The 22577-nt window shown below is 46.7% G+C and overlaps 5 protein-coding genes across 6 annotated transcripts; 3 read left to right on the top strand and 2 right to left on the bottom strand.

Moving 5' to 3' along the window:
• Nucleotides 1-70: 70 nt before the first annotated feature.
• Nucleotides 71-2543, bottom strand: LOC108076713 (uncharacterized). Its single transcript, XM_017169678.3, has 3 exons — nucleotides 2252-2543; nucleotides 1929-2189; nucleotides 71-1313 (listed from the first exon to the last, which is right to left on the bottom strand). The coding sequence occupies exons 1-3, from the start codon at nucleotides 2310-2312 to the stop codon at nucleotides 190-192; spliced, it is 1446 nt and encodes a 481-aa protein (XP_017025167.1). The 5' UTR covers nucleotides 2313-2543; the 3' UTR covers nucleotides 71-189.
• Nucleotides 917-6861, top strand: Hs3st-B (Heparan sulfate 3-O sulfotransferase-B). 2 transcript variants are annotated; one of them, XM_070288260.1, is made up of 6 exons: nucleotides 917-1053; nucleotides 3497-3679; nucleotides 3768-4149; nucleotides 4706-5184; nucleotides 5241-5784; nucleotides 6246-6861. In XM_070288260.1, exons 3-5 carry the CDS (start codon nucleotides 4003-4005, stop codon nucleotides 5746-5748), a joined length of 1134 nt encoding a protein of 377 aa, XP_070144361.1. In that variant the 5' UTR covers nucleotides 917-1053; nucleotides 3497-3679; nucleotides 3768-4002; the 3' UTR covers nucleotides 5749-5784; nucleotides 6246-6861. The 2 variants fall into 2 exon arrangements, with proteins under 2 accessions (XP_070144361.1, XP_017025193.1); XM_017169704.3 differs by having other exon boundaries at nucleotides 3497-4149.
• A 197-nt stretch (nucleotides 6862-7058) lies between these two features.
• Nucleotides 7059-15338, bottom strand: rictor (rapamycin-insensitive companion of Tor). Its single transcript, XM_017169992.2, has 12 exons — nucleotides 15064-15338; nucleotides 13919-14129; nucleotides 13304-13849; nucleotides 13091-13244; nucleotides 12162-13031; nucleotides 11908-12084; nucleotides 11619-11827; nucleotides 10675-11466; nucleotides 10492-10616; nucleotides 9245-10199; nucleotides 8476-9187; nucleotides 7059-8405 (listed from the first exon to the last, which is right to left on the bottom strand). The coding sequence occupies exons 1-12, from the start codon at nucleotides 15173-15175 to the stop codon at nucleotides 7452-7454; spliced, it is 5817 nt and encodes a 1938-aa protein (XP_017025481.1). The 5' UTR covers nucleotides 15176-15338; the 3' UTR covers nucleotides 7059-7451.
• Nucleotides 15339-15487: 149 nt separating this feature from the next.
• LOC108077117 (uncharacterized) lies at nucleotides 15488-17352 on the top strand. Its single transcript, XM_017170315.3, has 2 exons — nucleotides 15488-15850; nucleotides 15903-17352. The coding sequence occupies exons 1-2, from the start codon at nucleotides 15627-15629 to the stop codon at nucleotides 17044-17046; spliced, it is 1368 nt and encodes a 455-aa protein (XP_017025804.1). The 5' UTR covers nucleotides 15488-15626; the 3' UTR covers nucleotides 17047-17352.
• A 341-nt stretch (nucleotides 17353-17693) lies between these two features.
• Nucleotides 17694-19835, top strand: ppk28 (pickpocket 28). The gene is made up of 3 exons (XM_070288304.1): nucleotides 17694-17923; nucleotides 18016-19277; nucleotides 19362-19835. The coding sequence occupies exons 1-3, from the start codon at nucleotides 17694-17696 to the stop codon at nucleotides 19721-19723; spliced, it is 1854 nt and encodes a 617-aa protein (XP_070144405.1). The 3' UTR covers nucleotides 19724-19835.
• The last annotated feature ends 2742 nt before the right edge of the window (nucleotides 19836-22577 follow it).

Below are 22577 nucleotides of genomic sequence, written 5' to 3'. Positions count from 1 at the left end.
TGGGAATCTCACTTAAGAACTTGATTGTTCAACTGTTTGTCTTGAACTTATTCAGGATTCACCGTCGGAATAATGTATTTTTTCTCTCTTTATTATACAGAATTCATATCTTTTTCTTGGCAATGCTTTGGCAGGTCTCTCCCAGAGCTCCCTCATTTTAGATGCACAGGTGTCCAGGGTATTCGCTACTCACTGGCTGATGGTGGGTATGGTGCCGTCGTTCAGCCAGCGGACATTGAGCTGCTCGATCTGATGATTCATAAAGATAATGCCGTACAGCTCGTACTGGATGTCCAGGAGGAGGGCGCGGTGCGTCCGCGGTACCTTCATGCCCACAATCAAAGCCAGCAGCGAGCTAATGATCATAAAGACGAACCCCTGGGCCACCAGGATGCTCGAGTCGGTGGCATAGAAGTAGGAGTTCTTGGCATCCGAAACAAAGTACAAGAACACGATGCTGGTGCTGACCAGCTTGAAGATGTACGAACAGCACACGACGCACTCGGTGAAGCGCAGGTGGGTGACCTCCAGCAGAGCTATCTGCTGGCTGGAGTAGGACAGTCCGAAGAGGACCAGTAAGAGCCAGAGCGACCATCGGGAGTCCGAGACACTGCACTGGATCATGGCCACCAGGGTGAAGAGTACCAGCGCCATCTGGCCAGACACAAAGGTGACCTTAACCGAGAGGAACCACTGGCAGAGGGGGGCCAGAAGGCTGCCAGCAAAGATTGCCCAGAACATGCCGTCAATGCCGGAGAGTTCCGTCAGCCGAACAGCCTCGTTCAGGCTGAACCAGTAGATGAAGTACACAAAGAGGGCGAACTGAACAGCCTCCGTGAAGAGCACCAGCAGCATCATGTTCCACGCCTGGTTCTTGGTCACGTAAAAGAACTGCAGTCGCTTGATCACCTCCGAGCGCGCCTCGAAGATGCTGCCGTTGGAGTTGGCTATCCGCAACTCGTTGTCCAGACTATTAACCAAATCCACAGTACCCAGGAAATGGAGCACCTTCTGGCCCACTAGGATAGCCAGCATAGCAGCCGTTACACTCAGGTAGGTTCCCGCAAAATTCACATACAGATCGTCGGTTAGTTGCTCCGCCGTCGGTGTCTGTCCCGCCCACTGTTTCACATTCCTGCTGTAGGTGCCAACGATCAGGCTTACCGCCGAGGCGACGCCCAACAGGTAGCAGCTGCAGCTGGCCGAGAGCATGGCCGAGCGGCTGGCCTTGGAGCTAATGGTGTGCAGGAAACTGAAGCCGGCCACAAAGGTCATGCTGTGGGCCACATACGAAATGTATGCCCCGACGTGGTCTGCAAGGGTAAAGATATAGGTTATTAGTGCAAAAAAGGGCCACTTTTTAAGAATTTGTTGTGGCAAAATGGCTAAAGTAAGAGTAATGAATTAAATACCATAAAATAACACAACATTTAAATAATTTTTACAAAAATTTAGAAGTATGGAAGTTATAGGAAATCTCTTATTATCAAATTTGAAAGTCAAAATCCAGAATTTTGACTACGAATTTAAGTTAATTTGTAAAATAAAAAATATAATAATATAATAAAATTAAAAATTATTTAAAAAAACTAAAGTATCTGTAGAATTAGTTAAAGAAGTTATGTCCTAAATTTTAAAACGATTGGCTGAGTAGATTTTGAATTCTTTAAACTTTTTGATACTCATACATAGACCACCGTAGGACCCGCATAACTTCGTCAATTTTGATATGATCGATGTGAAACTCTGATAAAATATTCCTAAGATATTGGGCATTAATAATAAAAGATACAAAAAGAAAAAAATTAAATACTAAACCCCCCCTTAAGGCATCAATTATAATAATATTTTCCTATATCTGATACCTACTAGGATCTTGACCTGCTTGCGGCTGGGTTAGGCTAATCTTATCTATACTTATGACTCACCAAATCCATCGGCAAAGTAAAAACAGCTGGCAATGAGATTGAAGGCACCTGCGACGAGGAGCAACCATGATTGCCAGTAGACAATGCACTTTTTCACATATTTAACCGTTAGCATGGCCACGGCTGTGATTGCTGCACAGCAGGCACCCAGGATCAGGGGTCCATAGTAGGTTAGACCCATCGCCTGCTCGTTCCGTACCGCCACAAAGGCGCAGATCGTGTAGCCGAAGATCATGCCGCAGGGTAGGAAACTGAGGCAAACTGGAGGCCAAAAAATAGCTTGCAGTTAGATCTCCTCCGTTAGGGTGAGGGCGATGACTCACCCACATAGCTGGGCGCATACTTGAAGAACTGCAGCACCAGCTTGCCCCACATATTCGCCATCTTTCTGTTGAGGATTTGAGGATCGTCCAGCGGGTGTTATCCAAACTTGGAGCATACAGCTCAGAGCATTTTAGCGCGTAGTTGAGGGGAAAATGACAACAGACGCAGACGCGAATCGGTCAGAAGTTTGTCGGAGAAGTCAGCGACTGCGGCAAAAAGGTGGCTAAGCTAAGTGATTAGATAAGCCACCAGCACCCAGGCACACTACCAACACCACCAGGTGGCCATGTGTGGCTACACGGGGCGAAAAAGTCTTTTTATTTGGGATTTTGTAGGTCAAGCTGTAAGAAAAAGGCGAGCAGTGGTGCCCAAGGATCTGAAATCATAAAAATCAGTTTCAAAATTATAATTTTATGATTAAAACTCAAGCTTAAGAAATGGATTTATACCAGCATTTTTTTTATTAATCTTTTAAAAAGTGTTTCCTGCTTATATCTAGCCCCTTTGCTATATCTTACTCATGTTTATATTTTAGAGTCTAGATTGTGTGGACTGCAGATGCTCATCTCTGAAATAGTAGAATGCCCGTTTGACCATTGCCTCGATAAAGGGCTCATTAAGGCTTAAAAACTAATCTTAAATGGCCAAGACTGATAGGGAATTCGGGCTATCAAACGTCCGGTTGGCGCTAGGGAGGGTGGAGGTACACATACATATTTTATCGCTCGTTGGGAAGGGGTTGGGCTGGCGATTAAAATAAGAGAGCAAAATGTACATACATATGTAGGCGCTGCTTCTTTTGGTTTGTTTACCTTTGAGCGGAACTTTGATTTTGGCCGAGAGCGAGCCGGAAGCGAGAGCAAAAGTTAAGGTGGTATTTAGCTTTCAAGATTATGGAGCTCTCTTGGGTTTGGGGTGGGATTTAAGGAATATGGTGATGACAAAAGCAAGGGGTGTAATTTTAATATTAAAAGATAAAGTAAAAAAGATTACAAAATATAATTATAATATATAATATAATTATAATAATTAAAAATAAGTGTATATTAAAAAACCCTATTTTCGAAATTTAAATCAAGCTTATCATTCCATTTTTTTTTGTTAATTATACATTGAAAATACTTAAAAATTTAGAAACTAAAATTTTATTTTACATAATGTATATAGAAATAATAGAAAATAATATTTAAAGTTTATTTCTGTTAATTTTTAAATTAAAAAAAAAAATATCTATTATTTCCCAGGCCCATCTCTACTCCAGAACCTCGGCTCTGGACCCCTGGATGGATTCTTTCCGATTAATCGAATATTGAGGGATGCGTGATACCAGCCACAGCGAGTCCAAAGCTCAGGTTGCATAAGCTTAAGCGTCCTCCCAGAGAGAATGAGAGAGTAACAGCCGGCTTCTGCGCCTGTGCTCTTCCCGGGTAACAGTTCCCTCGTCCTTCGTCCTGTGTTCCTTCGTCCATCGGTCACGGTGCTTATCTTGTACTTTTGGCCCCGGCCTTATCCCAGGCTTTTGCTATCGCAACTAAACTGAACCGAAATCCACAACTACAAATATTGGGACACGGAGCCGGGGAGCCAGATGAAGCTGTGTGACTGTGATTAAAAATCAGGCATCCCGGGATTCCGGATGCTGTGTGGTAGCCGTGGGCCGAGCTAGCAATGGTATGCAAGGGAACCAGATGCACCAGAGCCATCGTCATTGCCACCTCCCGCGTAACGGTATATATCACTCGGTCTAGTCATGTTTGTGATGAGCATCTGGTGCAGCAGCCTCAGCCTGAGCAGCCGCAGCCTGGCCATTGCCATGGTGGCCTGCGTCGCCCTGCTCTACTTCTCCTATAGCTTCAATGTCTGCCTCCTGGCGAGCATCAGTCGCTGCTTGCAGCAGGTGAGTTTGGGGGGGGGGGGGTATATTACCGGAAACCAAACACATCGATTAACAGCCCTTCAGTGTTAATTCTTTGATTTAAAACGACAAAATGCAAATTAAATTTGAAATCAAAGCATTTTGTATGCTAGAAAGGGTTTATTTTGGGCCTCAATTTATTTTAATTAAATAATTAAATAATTGATATAAAAAAATTAAGAAGAGAAGCAAACTTTGAGAATTTGAGGTTTGTGTACCCTTACCAATTGTAATTTGAGGAGACCGCTACTATGACTAAGGATATATGCGAATATGTTGAAAAAATAACAACGTTTTAGCAATTTTAATAGTTTTTCCTATTAATTTAGCATCGTTTCTAAAACTTCCACCCAACGCAACCTAAAATAATTGATTGCATACTTTTGGACACTTGTTTTAATAGATTTTACAATTTCCTCCTTAAGGCGCCCATTTAACCAAAAAGCTCAACAATTTTTCTGTGATAAATGGTTTATAAGGATAAATAGGATATATAGGACTCTATTTTGACGATTTTTCTTTAAAATTGTTAACACAGAGCAACATTCGCAATCTCCTGGCGCTATCCTCCTCCACCCACAACGAGAGCACTGAATCGGGTGGCAGCAGCAACGGGAGTACCAGCAGCGGTAACAGCTCCACGACCAGCACGAGAGGACCTCCGGTTCAGACTGTGACCGTTCAGACTGGTGGTAGTCTAAATGGAGCGGCGCCCAAATATCAGATGCTGCGGCCACAGGGACTCCGGCCATCGCGCCACCTGCCCGACACCCTCATCATTGGCGTAAAGAAGAGCGGAACCCGAGCGCTATTGGAGTTTATCCGATTGCATCCGGATGTGCGAGCCGCCGGCTCCGAGGTGCATTTCTTCGATAGGCACTACCAGAGGGGTTTGCGCTGGTATCGCCATCACATGCCCTATACCATCGAGGGACAGATCACCATGGAGAAGACGCCCAGCTACTTTGTTACCAAGGAGGTGCCGCAGCGTGTCTACCACATGAATCCGGAAACTAAGTGAGCCCTGTTCCTGTACCCATAGTTCATCCCTAAAGATTATTTCCTCACGCTAGACTGCTGATCGTGGTGCGGGATCCGGTGACGCGGGCCATCTCTGACTACACGCAGGCGGCCAGCAAGAAGGCGGATATGAAGCGTTTCGAGCAGCTGGCCTTCGTCAACGGCAGCTACTCGATGGTGGACACTAACTGGGGCCCCGTGAAGATCGGTGTGTATGCCCGCCACCTGGAGCGCTGGCTCCTCTACTTCCCCCTGTCGCAATTGCTCTTTATCAGCGGCGAGCGACTGATTATGGATCCCGCCTATGAGATCGGCCGCGTCCAGGACTTTTTGGGACTGAAGCGCGTCGTCACCGAAAAGCACTTTTACTTTAATGCCACCAAGGGCTTTCCCTGCCTGTTCAAGTCGGAGGCCCGCTCCACGCCCCACTGCCTGGGTAAGACCAAGGGACGCAATCATCCGCACATCGATTCGGGGGCCATCGAGCGACTGCGTGACTTTTATCGGCCCTTCAACGACAGGTTCTACCAGCTGACGGGCATTAACTTTGCGTGGCCCTGAAAGGAGCCTAGGATCATGAAGGCCAGTCACAAGGAGGTGAGTGTTGGTATTAAACTAATCTAAACTTAACCTAAACTTTTCAGATTGTAGGGCATTTAAAAAATTAGTTGTTTTTGAAATTCTGTTTAAAAACTATCTATCTATGTGGGAAAAGAAGGGCTAGCAATTTAAATTTATTGTCGTTACGCATATTTGTTATATGGTCTTTCAGACAGGAATCTTTCGCCAACAAAAATGTAAAGGTTTTGGATATGTATAAATAGTTTTGTGATAGCTTTAAGATCAAAGATGTATTTCAAAAGTTTTGTAAAAGGTCTTTTGCTTTTTGGTCTTTAGAAGACCCCAAAAAAACCTAATTTTTTGAAAAATCAAAACTTTAATTAATTATAATATAGACAAAACAGCATTTTAATTCCGAAATCTTCTCTGAATATATTTAATACTACTACTATAAATAAAAACGATTTGTTCCTAATCGCTTTTTCTTTTATTTTCAGAATTGACCTGCGGATCCATACAATTAAAATGCAGCTATAGAAAAAAAAACAAAACGAGAAGTTGTGGACTGATATTGTTGAATGCATTTTTTATACATACATATTATTATTGTACTTACATACATATATATACATATATAAAAGACACACACTTAGGATTAGCGATCAGATATAATTGTAGCTTTATGAGGACAAAGATACATAACGGTTCCTTTCTTCTACTCGAAATTGAAAAGCTTCAAAGTCAAGTCACTTTCACCATTTCACACACTAATCTCTCTCTCTCACTACTCGAAGGGCAAACGCTGTACTGAACGTGCTATATATACTATATATACGTATACCTAGATAACCGTAATTCTTGAAATGCAATTATTTACATACATACATACCTATATAGTGTGAACCAATAGAGCTTACAACGAAATTCCTACAGCCTCGCAGCATCCGCAGTTTCCGTAAGATTAAACACAACACAACAAACATAAATGCATACATTACGTACATACATATGACGACTATATAATATGTAGTTTCCAATGTTTTCAATTGCATGACTTAACCTATGTAATTGCTTAGCTAATTTCAATCAAAAAAACAACCTAAATAAAACGATTTTAGCTAAAAATTAAACCCAAATGAGCTAAATTATATTATTTCCTCACTCGAAAGACCGAAAACTGGAGTGGAAATCGGTCCTTGGTCTGGGATTTCTCGTTTATCGTAAGCGCGGGTCAGTCTCTAGGTTCCATCCGATACGATATCCGGCCGAATATCGTAAACTTTGATAAAAAAAATAAATAAAACCATTGGTTATATACATTTTTTGCGAATTTATTGAATTAATTTTGGGTTTCACTTTGTATTTGTTGCTTGTCAGCCACATTTTGTGATAATTTCTTTGTTGCTTTGAAGGTCTTTAGGGTTCCTTTTGTCGCTTTAAGTACAATTTGATTAATTAACTTGCGGTGGTTTGTGGTTTTTGTTTGCCTTTAGGTATCCAACATATTGTACATATTGTGTAGTTGTTTGCTGCTGATCTTTGCCTATTTGGGGTTGTGAATCTTATTAAAAGTATGCGACTACAGCTAGGGGGTGAGGTGATTGATTGATCGTAAAAGTAATTTGGTTACAACGAACTAAGCGAGAATAACTTAGGTAACTTATGGATAGGGTGTGTGTGTGTGTGTGCCTAAAACTAGACAGCTATGGTTTCTTTGATTTTATTACAACATTTTTATATATTACAAGGTAAGGCAGCACGTCATCGTGATTGGGAGAGGTTGCTGGGCTGCCCGCTATTGCTGCAGCTGCTTCTCCTACCCCCTCGCGTCCTGCCCCCGAATTTGACCCCAGCACCGCCTCCGATTTGGCCGTCTGCAAACGCTTCTCACAATAGAGACTACCCACTGGCTTGGCCATTGGTGCTGCCAGGCTCTTGGTGGACGCCGACACTGCCGCCTGAGGATCTGCATCGGCGCTCGAGTGGCGCTTGAGGAATGTCATGGGTGCAGCCGCCTGCCGGCGCTCCGTGACTGGAAACTTGTTCCGCGTGCAGCTCAAATCAAATTGCACCGGATAGAAGCGCCCGGAAGCGTTTCGATCCTCGTTCCACAGCCTGGAATCCGATGCACTTGATCCTGGTACTGCTGCAACTACCCCAGGTTCCACCGTCGCCGCCGCAGGCACATCTGTTTCGTCTGCACCTTTGCCATCGCACACATCCTCGCCGGGATCTTCGTGGCCGTCGTGATCGTCGTCTGTGGCGGACATTGAACTTTCCGTGTCGTCGATGTGTAGCCGTTGGCGCTCGGGTATTACTTTCGGTTGGGCAGGCGGCGAGGGCTTGAATAACCTGGGTGACTGGTCCATGAGCAGGTTCTCCCAGCTGGTCTCGTACACGCTGGCCAGTTGGGCCGCCGGCTTGGGTTTCTGGCTCATCGCCTTGTACATGGCGGGCGTTGGCGCTGGAGGTACGGGGGCGACGGCCTCCGCCTTATCCTCCACATTCATCTTTCGCGCTCCGATTATAAGCTGCGGCTCCACGTAAAACGAGTCAAAGTTCAGGTCCAGGAAGAGCTCCTGCAGAAAGCGACGGGCACTCATGCGGTAGCTGCTCCTGCCCAGTGTCTTGCAGGACTCGGAGTAAAGGCATATGTCCTGCAGAGAGAGAGAAAAGAGGATTAGAATCGATTTAAGAACAGGAAATCTATCCTGTTTGACGACTCACCTGAAAGGCATGCGGATGCTTCTGCTTGAGCTCCAGCAGCGCCATTTTCGACTGCTTGGCACTCACGGGATTCGCCAGGCGCTGCACGTTGTACAGAATGGAGGCGGTCAGTCTGTCCAGGGCGTTGTCTTCGCTTAGCATGCTCTCCGGCGAATGGAAGCTAATGTCCGCACCCAGCGTTGTGGCCAGCCCAGCAGCTCCTGGAACGGGAACAGAGGAGCCATCCCTTTTCATCGCCGTACTGTTGTTGTTGTTGTTGTTGTACAGCTCGCAAGGGGCAAGGGATGCACCCCCTCCGCCAGCACTGCCATTGTTCTGATCGGGATGCCGCTGCTGTCGGGGATAGCGAGCACAATGGAGGCACTGGCTCCTCGCATGCTTGGCACTCTGCTGCCACTGGTGTTTGGTTGCCGACGAGACGTCCGACAGCGAGGATATCACCGAGGACTCGTCACCGCCCTCGTTGGTCAGTGAATCGTTGAGGAATTGGTGGCGTCCAATGCTATTGAGCAGATTGATGCCCACCAGATCCTGGTCCTGGATGTCGCGCGACACGTACGTTCGGCTAAGGTTGCGCGTGGGAAAGAGATCCAGCACGTTCTTGGGCAGGCAGATGCCCGAGTAGCAGGGCCCCTGCAGATCGTTCTGCGGCAGGAACTTGGGAGCATTTTGCGTGGGCAGGAGAACGTTCAGCTCGTCCGCGGAGAGGCGCCTGCCGGGAACACAGATTCAATATTGGGACTAAGGTTATAATATGGGGGAAACCCACCTGTACACCTCGTTGAGCATGGGCTGGCGGTCCAGGCTTCGCACTTTCAGCCGCCGATGGGGATGGGTCCAGTCGTGCTTGCGCATCTGCACCTCGGGCACATCGGCGATCTTGCAGAATTCCGCCGCAGACTCCGAGAAGACCGGTCGGCTGTGTGCACGCAGGGAACGCAGCTGGGCATAGCCCTTCATCGCCATGGGACTGAGGGCAGCGGAGGGCTGCAGGCTGGTGGCCAACTGGTGTCGACGAAGCAGTTCGTCGCTCTCCAGCAGGTTGGACATGCTGGGAATCGGGCTTAAAGGAAACTGTTGGTACTCGCTCATGTTGGCCGCTGCTGCGGCGGCGGCTGCTGCAGTGCGTCCGGTCACAGACTCACAGCTGCTTACGCCCGACGTATTTGAATCCGTGCAAGAGTTGTACCGGATGCGGTGCTGATATGGAGTGGGATAAAGACCCGATCCCGTTCCCGTTCCTGCTCCTGGTGTCGTCGTGGCTCCTCCCAGCAAGCTAATCACATCCGTGGTCTTCGACTCGGAGAGAGAGCGTTGGTGCTTGGACGTTGGGCGCAGGTTGCTACCCTCGGGCAGGGTCTTTGACTTGGCTGCCACTCCACTGATGGGTAGCATTCTGCTGGGATGCACTTCATCCAACGTTGTGCGAACACTGTCCGTGGTCGTGGTGCTGTTTGGGTCATGCCCCGTGGGACCCATCGTTCTACTCCCAGATACCGTAACGCCGCCAGCGCCACCCGACTCTATTTGCTCGGCAATGGAGTTCCAATAGTCGGAGCCCGTCAAGTAGAATCCATCGATCTGATCCTCCAGCATCGTCAGATTGTAGGCCGGCAGCACGTCCTCGTAGTAGTGGCGCACTGGCGTATACTGATTGGAAATCCAGTCCTCCGGCTGGTGCACTGGCCACATGGTGTTTCTGTCGTGTCGAACGCACAGCCAGTCTGTGGAAGGTGAATAATAAAGTTGAATCAATGACAGGTGTGACCTTAGACATATCCTATCCCCCTGCATGTGGCAAGCGAGAAACTCGTATCCCAGCCTGCAATTGGAACATCATTTCTACAATAATTTCCCAAGATGAGTCCTTTTTTGAGTCGTTGAAATGTTAAAAAAGGGTTTCATATGTAAACCAACCATTACGGCGTCTTAAAGAACTGTTCTGTTTCATTAAAATGCTGGCTGGGATAGAATTCTCTAGGGATACCTTTCATCGCATTTGAAAAAGTAACTTACTCAATTTGAAGAGGATATTGGCACCCGCCTGGGTGCCGGCAATGAGTCCCAAGGCGCTGAAACAGGTGGCCCGCACCGAGTAAACCTCACACTTGGTCACCAGCACAATGAGCTTTTCATAAAGCCTGCATAATAAAGAATTACTCAGTAATATGCTCAGCTGTTTTATAAACAATAACTCACCTGGAATTCAGCTCCAAAAAGTATTCAATTCCGTTGGCATGGGTTGAGGCATGAGCCAGGGCCCAAATGGCCGCCTTCAAATCCAGGCATTCGGCATCGTCGGTGCATTTGGCGCGGGTGAGCACCTCCAGCAACTGGGGCAGATCACCGTGCTTCCTCAGGGCGGACATTCCCTGGCCGGTCTGCGCCATCTGGCCATAGAGATGCGGCGCAATGTTTGGCGGTACCGTCTGTGGTCGCTGGTTGCAATTGCGCCGCGAATAATAGCCGTCCTCGTTGCGGATGTGCAGGGTCAAGCTGGCATGGGTGTCCGCCTCGACGAGGAGCACATAACGCTTGTTGTAGCCATTGCGCCAATAGCGTATCTCTTCCTCGATCCGCGCCATCGTACTGTTCAGGCCGCGGGGCAGTGAGTAGTAGCGGGCCATCAACAGGCGTCCGGCATCGCCGCGCTGCGTGAGATTGGGCCAGCGGCTGACAATCTCTTCGAGGTAATACTTGTCGTGGCAGGCCTCCTCCAGCACCTCCATGGCGGCCAGGACTACGCTACGGTCCGAGTCGCGTGTCTGATGGATGATGAGGGGTATGCCCCAGACCTCAAAGTGCGGCAGGCGGGCACGTAGAAGCACTGCCATAAACTGGGTGGCATACAGGCGGCCATAGCGCGTCTTGGCCGACGTCAGTGCCTTCTCCAGCACCTGTCGCGGCAGCTTCTCGTAGCTATAGTTCAGTCCGGACACAATCAGTTTTACGTAACACACATGATCCGTCACACGAACCAAGTTGATAAGGCTGCAAAAAAGGCGTGGGGAAACTGAGTTAACCTTATCCGAATTATCGGTATGATCTTTCTTAGAAAGCTTGTTTGCCTTCTGTCTAAATGGGATAAACGAAGTGCCTCATTCTTTTAAGAAACAAACTCGATCCACCCAATTTGTACTTACTATTCAAAAACCGTTGTGTTTTTGAGCACTTCAATGCCCTTGGTAGTGCGGCACATGCGTCCGATATATAGGAAGTACTGCTGACACATCGTGTTGTTCATGTGCTGCGGACTAAAGAGGCAGTCATGGGCACGGTTCGATGTGGTAACGGCCGCCAGCTGCTGACTAATGTCCGAGAAATAGTCAGTTATGTAGCGCATACACTCCAGCTGCAATCGAGCAAGAAAAAGCATTGGTACTCAACATTAGAAATCAAATCGAATTCAAACGCCAAGTAAAGATCACTTACCTCGCTGCTGCTTAGTAGGACATCGATCAAGTCTAGCCCGGCACTCACATACGTTGGCAAGCTCTGTCCCGGCACCAGGTCCTGGTGCGAGAACCGATTGTTGCGTGGCTTGTAGAAGTCGACCAGTCGCTTTAGGAATTTACCCAGCGTGTAGTCCAGCTTGCGGATTAAATTCGACTAAGGAGGTCCAAAGAAAAATAAGATAACCTTAGTAAATCATCAATTCTGGCGATCTCCCTTCAACTTGGACTCACCTTTAGTATTGTGGTGATTACGTCCCAGTCCCAGAGGTGTGCATCTGCCTGACTCAGTACCCGCGAATCGGTTAACAGACGATTAAAGGCCCGGAAGTTGTCGAAGAAGGCTTGTGGCAGGAACTTTCGCTTCAACCGGAAACTGGATCTCGATGAGGTGGAGGCCTGCGAGTTGGACTCGTCGCTGGAGGAGACCGAGTCCAGCCGGGAACGATCGAGCGTGGCACGGAATTGACCGACGGCCACGGGTGGGACAACAGATGCGGCCGCCTCTGCCGTATCCTGCAGTTGCAGCACCGGACCCGCTTGCTCCTGAACGTTGAGATGTCGCCGGAACAGACGCGTCTGGATAAGGGCACCGCCCTGTATAATGCTGTCTAGGAACAAGCTGCACGATGCTGGCCGCTGGCGCAGCATTTTTTGGTAGTTCTGTAAGGCAGCCACCGCCGCATTGGCCTGCTGGTTGCCCTGGGTGGCATGCCCCACTAGTGTGGGCAGTGCCGGACTCGTACAGCAGATGTCCGGCGGCAGGTGTGTGTGCATCAGCTGCAGTATCTTGCCAATCAGCACCGTGGCCTGCACCGAGACGAACTGGTCGCTGCCCACGGCAACCTCAACGAGTGCGTTGAGCAGTCCCGTTTCCAGGAAACAGTAAAGCATCAGTGCCAGGTGCTGGTCCACCACATTCGGCGCTCTGGCCGCCAGCGTTGGCAAAATGGAGCGACCTTCGGCGGATACAAAGCCGTTGCTCAGCAGCCACGTGGCCTGGAAGTCCGAGGGGTCCACAGCCTGCAGGGCCACCGCATAGTCATCCGTCCAGGTGGGCTGCGGCAGCGAGAGCAGCTCGTACAGCAAATCCAATATTGCTTTCTATGGGGAATGTAGGCAATCAATAGAGGGAAGAAACACTTGGAGGCGGGTCAACTCACTCTGACTTCGATTTGATTTAAATATAGGGCATCGACTATTGCCTTGAGACCTGAGGGTTTGCTGGGATCACAGAATTCTAGGGTGCCTGTCCAGCTGCGCAGCACGGAGAGCAGGGCCAGGCGACAGCTTGTATAGCGAAGTTCGCGCGCATCTCTGAAAGGGAGAACCATAGTTAGCTCAGTCTTTTCTAATCCTAGCCCTGAGAGACTCACTTGTTTTTATCCATGATACCAAGCCGGTAGGTGAAGTCGCAGTATGGAGCCGCCAGACAGTCGAGCCGCACTCCGCAAATATTCCGCGTCTGCGGCCACTCGAGCAGGTAGAGCAGCACACCACACAGGCTCTCGGCTATCCGGGGATTGTGGCATTCGAGGACGTTCCGTGTGATGGATGTAACGCCGCCGCATACGATCAGAAGCGCCGGATTGAGCACGGCAAACTCTGCGAGCGTGGCCAGGCAGGCGCGCAGAAGATTGTCATTCTCATCGATGCCACTGTCGGCCAGCGAGACGAGGCAGCGCACCACCACCGGACTGATATCTTCCGGAGCAATGGCCAGCATCTTGCGCACCAGCTTTAGCGCCTGGACGCGCTCATCGTCGTTCTTCAGCATCAGATCGATGGAGCGACATACCAAATGCTGCAGCTGCAGGGCGTTAAACACCTTGATGTCGTTGGACGTGTTGATGGCGTAGCGGATGGTCCTCAGAGCCGCTGCGCGCACCTGGGTAAAGGTGTGCACCAGTGAGGCACTGAGACTGCAAAGCCACAAAAAGCGAAGGAATGTAATTAGGATTAGAATTGGAAAATTCATAAAATATTCGCACCAGTAAAGCAGTTCCTCAGTGCTGAAGCGTATGTTGCTATGATGCGACCCCTTCCGGGCCCCCAGGCAGAGCGAGGCCAGGGCGTTGAGCAGGAAGAGGCGCTTTGTATCCCGCGTCTCCTCCAAGCAGAGCATCGAGTATATATCGAAGGCATTCTCCGCGGCTGATCGCGTTGGATCCTGGCGGTAGCAGTCCTCTGGATCCTGAGAAACTGCAATGAATAAATGCGAAACGAGAATAAGTTACATTTACTTGGAAAATCCGTGACTTAAATTATAAAAAAAAAGTTACTATTTGTTACATAAAACTATTAACAGATCAGTATTATATGTTTGCCCCGAAAGGATTGGAAAGCGATCACAGCTGATGAGCACCTTGTTAAGTTGCATCATGATTGATCTCTTTTCGTTTCTGTTGTCCTATGATGTTTGTAGTTACATATGTGTAAGGTGGTCTCATCACAAGCATTCTCTCTTAAGGAGAGCGGTATTGCTATTGCGAAGAGAGATCTGCACATGTGAGACCACCTTATCAAGTTGCATCATGTGTTGTCTGTTGTCGGTGTTGTTTTTGTTTCTGCTGTGTCATCGTTTTGCTGCTGCTCTCTATGCTGCTGGCTTGTTGTTGTATTGTAGTTTGCTGCTGGCGATCGTCTATAAATAGTCGGTCAATATGAAGCAAAAGAATTTGGTCAAATGGCAAAAACAACAGCTGCAGGAATAACAAAAACACAACCAAAATAAATATACATACATACATACATTATGTAGCTACATATGTTAAAAAGTAAATATACACCGTATCAACTTTCAGGTGAAAAGCTGTTATGCTCTTCACACAGAGCCATAGGCACCGTTATGCGCATACCACTTAACAGTGGCCGCTTCTGCTGCTGCATTTAACATTAATGTCAACAAATGCAATGTATGTATGTACATACATACGTATTTTTGATTATTGCTGCAGTTATTGATAATGTAAGTGCCCCCAACAACAACAAACCGAGAATAGAGAGGGAAATGGGAATAACAACACCACAGCTGCTGGGCAAGGGCAGAAATTATGTGTTTACAGTGAACAGCGTTTCCCAGTGCCTTTCGGCTGCCGACGCTATGCTCAATGTTAATTTATATTCGTTACATTACCTTTGATGCGTAATTGAAATTTGCTTCGCTTGCCAAAACGCCAACTGGAATGTAGGGAGGCCATCGCGGGGCTTCGCGCAAGGTCGAGAGGGCTGGGCGGCAAAGGCGGCATAGCCTGGACATCCAGCAGCAGAATGCCAGCACAGTTCAGGTGCGAATCACACGTATATATTGCTTTTCTATTCAATTTCACTTGCTGGGGCTGAACAATTTACATTTTTTTATTGAGAAAAAAAGAAAGAAAATGCTGCCAACTTTTTATCGATACTATGTATTGGGAAAAGTATCGCATACATCAGATATTTTTTGTAAATATTACAGAAATATCGAGTATCGATATGCCGATAGGTTCTCTCCTGCCGGCACAATCGATTGCTGAAGTGCCCGTGATGGGAAAAATGAATCTGCTGGCCTAGCGATGACACAAGTACTTTGCCAAGATAAGGCCACACTGCTCGCGCACAAACCGTACAAACTGCACAATTTCTTTCATTTTCGCCTTTATCCGGACCAGGGAAACGTGACTGGGGGGTTTGACCAAATGGAAACAGCCTATTGCCCAGATGGACGTGTTTGTTGCGCTTCAAGATGAGCAGCACCTAGTGGCTCCCTTGGTCCTAGCCGGTTCCGAGTTAAAGAAGCTGCCGGCAGAGTCGGGGAATTTACAGGATGAACAGCCGGAGATCCTTGACAACTGTGCCAGCGACAATGCGCACCAGGATTCGCTGTCCCAGTTGGCCTGCAGCCTGCACAGGCTGTCAAAGGATGATCACATAGTCATCGATCGGTAATATTGCTGTGACGCTTGTAAGAACCATATTTAAGTTTATTGGATGCAGGAAACGCAACGAAGTTATCCGCACGGACGCAGTGACTCAGCAGATGACAATCTACCGCTGCCTGGATCCCGTGGGCATGGGCATGCGCTCAGCGGCGGTTAAGCGGCAGCAAAACCCGCCTCCCAAGGTAGGAAGACCCCTGAAAAGAGCCGGCGCTTCAGCGGCCTCCACAGCTCCTCTGGCGAAGAAGCCGCCGCTGCCAGTGGAGGACAAGCCTGCTCCCGACATACATCGCACTCGGTCAGGTCGCCAGGTAAGGGGTTCCATGCCACAGCCCGCTCCCGTCACCAATGGGCAGGCGGTGGAGCCAACTTCCGCCCAACTGCTGGAGATGCTAGTGGCCGATCTGAGGGACAAGGACTACCGGGCACCAATGCCAGCTCCCAAGAATAACGCTGGACAGGAAGCTGCTACTGCGTCCACGCCACGAAATGTGCCCAAGAATGCCATCTGCCCGGGCTGCGGTAAGATTTTCTTGGGCCGACGCATGCAGCGTCACTTTGTCAAGTTCCCGGAGCACATGCACTCGCCGCCACCTACCACCTCCACGCCCTCGCTCTTTGGCCTCCTGACCGCCCAGCTTCAGAGGCACTCGGACCTCAGCGAGGAGCAGCGTGCCGATCTCTTTCTGAGCGAACTGAACGACTTTGTGGAGCAGCTGCAGCTGCGCAGCCAACGGCTCATCCGGAATACGTCGGGCCTGCACTTTGTGAATGCCAGAATAGCGCGCGTCCTCGGCATACCCGAGGGTCAGTATGCCTTGGATATGTCCGCCATGGAATCGCCGCAGGCACCCACACCGGAACCGGAGGGAACCGCTTTGGCTGCTGGCAGTGGCCGTGCTCGTAACCTGGTGGACTATGCCGGTCTGAGCATGTCGCTGGACGATACGCTGACCGATGAGGCTGCGCAGCGTCTGAATTTGTCGGCGGGCGGCAAGCTTCTGCCGCCATCGGAGGAGAGCCTTCTGCGGAATGTCAGCGATCTCATGCAGCCGCCGGTAGCCGCTGCTGCGCCAACCGTTAACCATGGCTACGATCATGCCAGCGATAATGCTGTGGAGGCGCTTACCATGAAGGAAACGCCTAATGCGGAGGCAATTCTGGATCTCAACGTGGACTTCTTTCAGTTTAATCCGAACTAGGGGTGGTTTTATCTCTGGAAGGATAGTAGAAGACTTTATTTTAAGTAAGAAGAGGATTATAATGTGTACATATAATGGATAATTGATCTTCGCAGATCACAAATATGAATTATTTTTAAACATACGTATTATGTATATATTATTATGTATATATATATTTTTTTAGCTATTATAACTATAGTAAGATAAGTGGGAGTGGGCATGAATGACAGACCTTGAATGAATATACGGCTTTAAATGCCTTTAGTAGAATGAGATTATCCATGAAAAAAAAAACCATTAAACCTGAATTTTGCAAAACCTGAATCAACGTTTTTCGATTTTTATTTCATTTTAAAGCAAGGATGCATGTATCCTTGTTTGCTTTCAGGTGTAAGGTTTGTTTATGCTTCTGCTCGGTGCTTTCGTATTTTATTGCCGTGCCTTTGGATTGCGTTGATTTGCGACATTTGCGGATTGCAGTCAACACTCTTTAGCCCCTCCCCTTCAACCGTCCAGGACTAAAATCAATTTGGTAGTTATCACCGCAAATGGACGACGTACCTTGTTTTCCCTGGGTCAATATGATTAGAGCTGATGGCCCAAATGCAATTGCCGCACTGACCTATAAATGCCGCCGAGCCACAGCTGTCCAGATTCAGTGCATCATGAAGACGTTGACGGATACCAGGTTCCGCCACAGTGCCGCCTCCATGGGCAAGAAGAAGGATTCCGGATCGGAGGACGATGAAAGCTCCATCTGTAGCTGTGCGGCCATTAAGAGGAGTGTGGTCTATTACCTGAAGAACAGCACGCTCCATGGATTGAAGTACATAGCCGAGGAGAGCATTACGATTCCGGAAAGGTGCGTTTTTTCGTTTAGTATTTCTTCTTTTGTGTCGCCAGGCAAGACGATTTAGCCATACATATCACTGTCATGTCTATTTTCTTCTAAATTTTTAAGAAATCATTTTATACCCTATGTCCTAGAGTCTTTTTCGGAATCGCCTTCGTCCTGGTTGTGATCCTGTCCGGTTTTTTCATTTCCAACGTTTACGTAAAGTGGAGCGCCTCGCCGATAATAATTTCGACAAGTGCCAAGCAGAAGCTAACGAGCAACATGCCTTTTCCGGCAATCACCATCTGCAATCTGAACCAGGCGCTGCTCAGCAAGGTGGATCGCATCTCCCGTTCTAGCACCAATTTCTCGCTTCTGATGGGTCTGTGCGACCAGGGCGCAGACACCACCATCTCGTATATTGGCACTTGGAAATACTTCAAGGCGATCCTGGTGGAGGTGGCTCAGCCTTGCGAGAAGATGCTGCTGTATTGCAGCTTTGGGTCGCGGAAAGAGGAGTGCTCCCTGCTCTTTAACTCCATACTGACGGACGATGGTCTCTGCTGCAATTTCAATGCCCTGGATCCCTCCTATCTGATTCGGAATTACAGCGACGACGTGCGCTGGGAGCCGGCTCAGCCGAATATGCGATACGAGCCCATCGATTGGACTCCGGAAAAGGGTTATGCCCACAAGCTGCCAGAGTTCTATTACCCCCGAACTTCGGGCGGCACTGGCATCAGGATGGGCCTCACTGTTGTCCTTAACGCCTCCATAGCGGAGTACTATTGCACCAAGTCCATGAGTGTGGGCTTCAAGGTGCTCGTTCACAATCCCGCCGAGCTGCCGAAGGTCAGTAATTACGGTTTCGTGGTGACCGCCGGCCGGGAGGCGCGAATACCCATCGAACCGGTTTATGAGGACGCTCTGCCCACCATAAGATCTATAAAAAAATCGGTGCGGCGCTGCCTGTTCTCGGATGAGAACGACTTGGCCTACTACCGGACTTACTCCCGCAAGAACTGCGAGCTGGAGTGCGAGGCGACGCTGCTGCTCCGCGAGTGCAGCTGTGTCCTGTACTATCTACCCCGGATCGATCCGATGGCCAGGGTGTGCGGACCCAACGACAATGCCTGTACGGACCGCGTCCAGACGGAGATCGAGTCCTCGATGACAAATCTCTCCTGCGAGAGCTGCTGGCCGGGCTGCTTCGAGCTCACCTACAAGGCGACCCTTTCGACGGCCTCGATTGTCACTGATCCGCGCTTTCAGGCGGGCGAGAATCTGCCAGACTATCTCTTTCACGGGCCCTATAGCAATGCCAGCGAGATGTCCATTCTGCATTTCTACTATATGAGCAACATATTCCGCAGCACCACCAAGTCCGAGATGTTTGGTTTCACAGAGTTTTTGTGTGAGTTTACAAGGATTAAATATATATTTATTCATTTTTCCATATTTAACATAAGAAAACTATGATTATTTTCACCCATTCCAGCGAATACCGGTGGCCTGCTGGGCCTCTTCATGGGCTTCAGCATCTTCTCCGTGATCGAGATTGTATACTATATCACTGTACGGCCGTATTGCGCCTCTCGGACTCTCCGGCAGCGCCACCATCGCCGTTTGGAGCAGTTGCACTGGCTGACTCCTGTCCGGGTTCCTGTTCGTAGAATTTTGCGTCGCCAGCGAGGAACTCTCCCCCGGAATCCGCCGCCCGCTTACAGTGACCTGGAGATGCGTCAAAAGAAGAAGCCGGGAAAACCGGAGCCGAAGAAGAGGAGTCTGTGGCAGACGCTGCAAGTTCGGCCAGTGAACCAAGGGGATGTGGAGCCACCCGTCTATCCCTACTTGGAATAATTGGAATATAATTTTTCAAATTAAAAAAATGAATGAAAATTAATTTTAGCTGGATCTACGACACTGAATGAGCACCTGGAATCAATTAAAATATAAAACAAATAAATGTAAAACATCATAAATATAATTGTTATATTAAATAACAATCTTAGATGTCACAAATAAGTAAGAATAAAAAGCACTGGTTAAAAAGTATAAATTAGTGAATTTTTGCCTTAGTTATGATTGAGTTCCAATTCGATTTAAGGGTATACAAACTTTGGCTTCCCGAAACTAGCTTCCTTTCTTGCTTGTTGTTTTTGTTGCATAGCCCAAGGTATACGGCCCAGAAACATGGTCTAAGAGAAAATAACATCGATACAACAATAAATAAACGGAAAAAGGAAGAAAAATAGGTCAATGAACTCAAAAATCCGTTGGCGGTGTGACTTTAGCGGACACTGAACCAAATTCGGGTGTAGCATACTTTTCTAATATAGTATTGTTTATAAGAAAAATTTAAATAAAAGAACCTTTCAATAGGGAGTGCCCACCAAAAATACTATAGACATATAAAAGGAAATTCCGACTGACTAACTATATACATATATATATTCTTTATCAGCTTCAACAGGCGAGTCGATTTAGCCAGGTTTGTTCATTAACTGATAACAGAGACTGTTAAAACTAGAGCTACCAATGTGGTACTAAAATTCTTATTTTAAATAAATCTCTAAATAAATATTAAAAAACTATAATATAGAATGCTGTAGATGATAGTAGTAGATAGTGTAGTAAATGATGTAAATGATGCGGATACTCTGAAAATTATAGTAATATCTGATTATAAACATGAAAATTATTAAACAATACAGCTAAAACCATATAATACTATCTCCCTCACACTTGGTCTTATCTTAGTAGCCAAGTCTTGAGCCATTAATTTGATATTTCATTAATAAATTGCATTAATATATATTATATAAACATAAATATATTTTATGTTATACGTTTATATTTTCATTTCAAACTTAGCTAGATCACAAAGTTTTTTTCATTGTTTCTTTTAGTGTTGTGTGACAAAGTTTGTCTTTTTTTTTCTGTGTAGTAGGACAGGGGGCGTAACAGTGGCACAGTGCACCGGAAACACTGACTACGCCCACTGCGATTGCGGATATGGGATAATGGCGCTAATCGCCACGCGACTCCAATTTTAATTGATGCCTTACTTGGTTTTCCCGGATATACCCTTAAAGTGTGAAAAAAGTCTCTTAGTTGCGATGCTAAGTTAATCCACAAACTTAATATAATATACAAATATTTATATATAAATAATATTCTTTAAAAAAATTACCTGATTTTCAAAATATTCTCAATTGGAAAACTAAAACTATACTGATCAATTTTTAACCTGAAGTTAATATATTTTATATTTATGATTTTACAACATGTTTTATTCCTTTTTTTTTTTTTATAAATCTTAACATATTTATACCTTATTTTAGAAAACTAATACAGGATCTTGTAGCATTTTAAAGATTATATTTATATATATTCCTTTTCCTTTAGGGCATTCGGAATTCAACTTGGCCATTATCCACTTGCCCTCGTTTCGCTTTTGGCGTATTGTGTGTGTGCCAATTGAAAATTAATTGAGAGACAATTTTGGTATTGGCCAAACTTTTCGTACCGAATTTTTCGGCCATCGAAACTCGTATCAACAACAACATTTTGTGGGCTGATGTCACTTCTTGGGCTCAATATCTGTGGGATGGATTTTTACGAGCTGCTTTGAGGAATGCCATCCATATACCATATGGGTGGCGGCAGGGTGTGGATCCGGATCCGGGTGACACCACTCGAATTATGTACTCTGTGGACGGTGGATCCCCATCGAGAAATCCTCGGCCATCAATGTCAAGTAGCCGAGTGTCTCGACTTCACATCTCACATCGCCCTAAGTACATAAGTGCCTCATTTTCCGACTCCTCCTCACTTTTCTTTTCACTCGATTTTCCCGAAATAGTTATGCTTTGCTTCTTCTTTTTTTTTTTGGTTGTGGTAAACCCCGCACATGGGAAGATCTTTATTACACGGCCAGCTGGAATATCTCATATAGCGCTTGAATTTTCTATTCTTTTTTTTTTCCTTTGGGGCCTTCAGTTTTCCGCTTTCCTTTTTTATTTCTGTCGATTTTGGATTTTTCATTTGGGGGTTTGTAAACAAACAAGTGGTGTATTGTTTATAGGTAAAGTATTAGATGGAAAGGCGGTAGAGGGGAGGCAAAGTGGTGGCCTGGGTATATATTTTCTGAATTTAATATTAAACTAAAAATTTGAATTTTTACTACCTTATAAAATACATTTTATATAATTTTTAGATATATAGAACCCTATATACATTGCCTCCATTTGTATAGACATATATTTTATCCAGGATCGGATGATTCATTTGATTTATCAGAGGCCCCACCGCAAAAACTAACCCACAACATGTGTCCGTCTGCCAGTTCAGGGAATCAAAAAAAAAAAAAAAAAAAACTATCCATTTCACTGATTTCGAACTTGTTGTTGTTGTTTCCGAATTGTTTCCATATTGTTTTTAAGGTATATTACCAGCGATATTTCAATTTCTGCACAACTCTCGATTTTGCTTAGTTTTTGCTTTCAGTTTGTGTGATTAATGGCTTGCCACGTTGCTCATACGCCGTGTAGGTCTTCAGCTTCAGTGCTTTGAGTCTTTTAAATACGTTAAAAAAAATATAAAAAAAAAACAATGACATGCATTGCACACCTACACCTACACCTATACACACTGAGGCACATATATGTATATTGTTTAGATAGTACAGTTTGGAATTGGAAAATTAACAAGA

The sequence above is a fragment of the Drosophila kikkawai genome, chromosome X (assembly GCF_030179895.1).
Source record: "Drosophila kikkawai strain 14028-0561.14 chromosome X, DkikHiC1v2, whole genome shotgun sequence".
Taxonomy (NCBI): Eukaryota; Metazoa; Arthropoda; class Insecta; order Diptera; family Drosophilidae; genus Drosophila; species Drosophila kikkawai.
The sequence above is the reverse complement of the archived record's forward strand: the minus strand, read 5'-3'. Positions and strand labels throughout refer to the sequence as shown.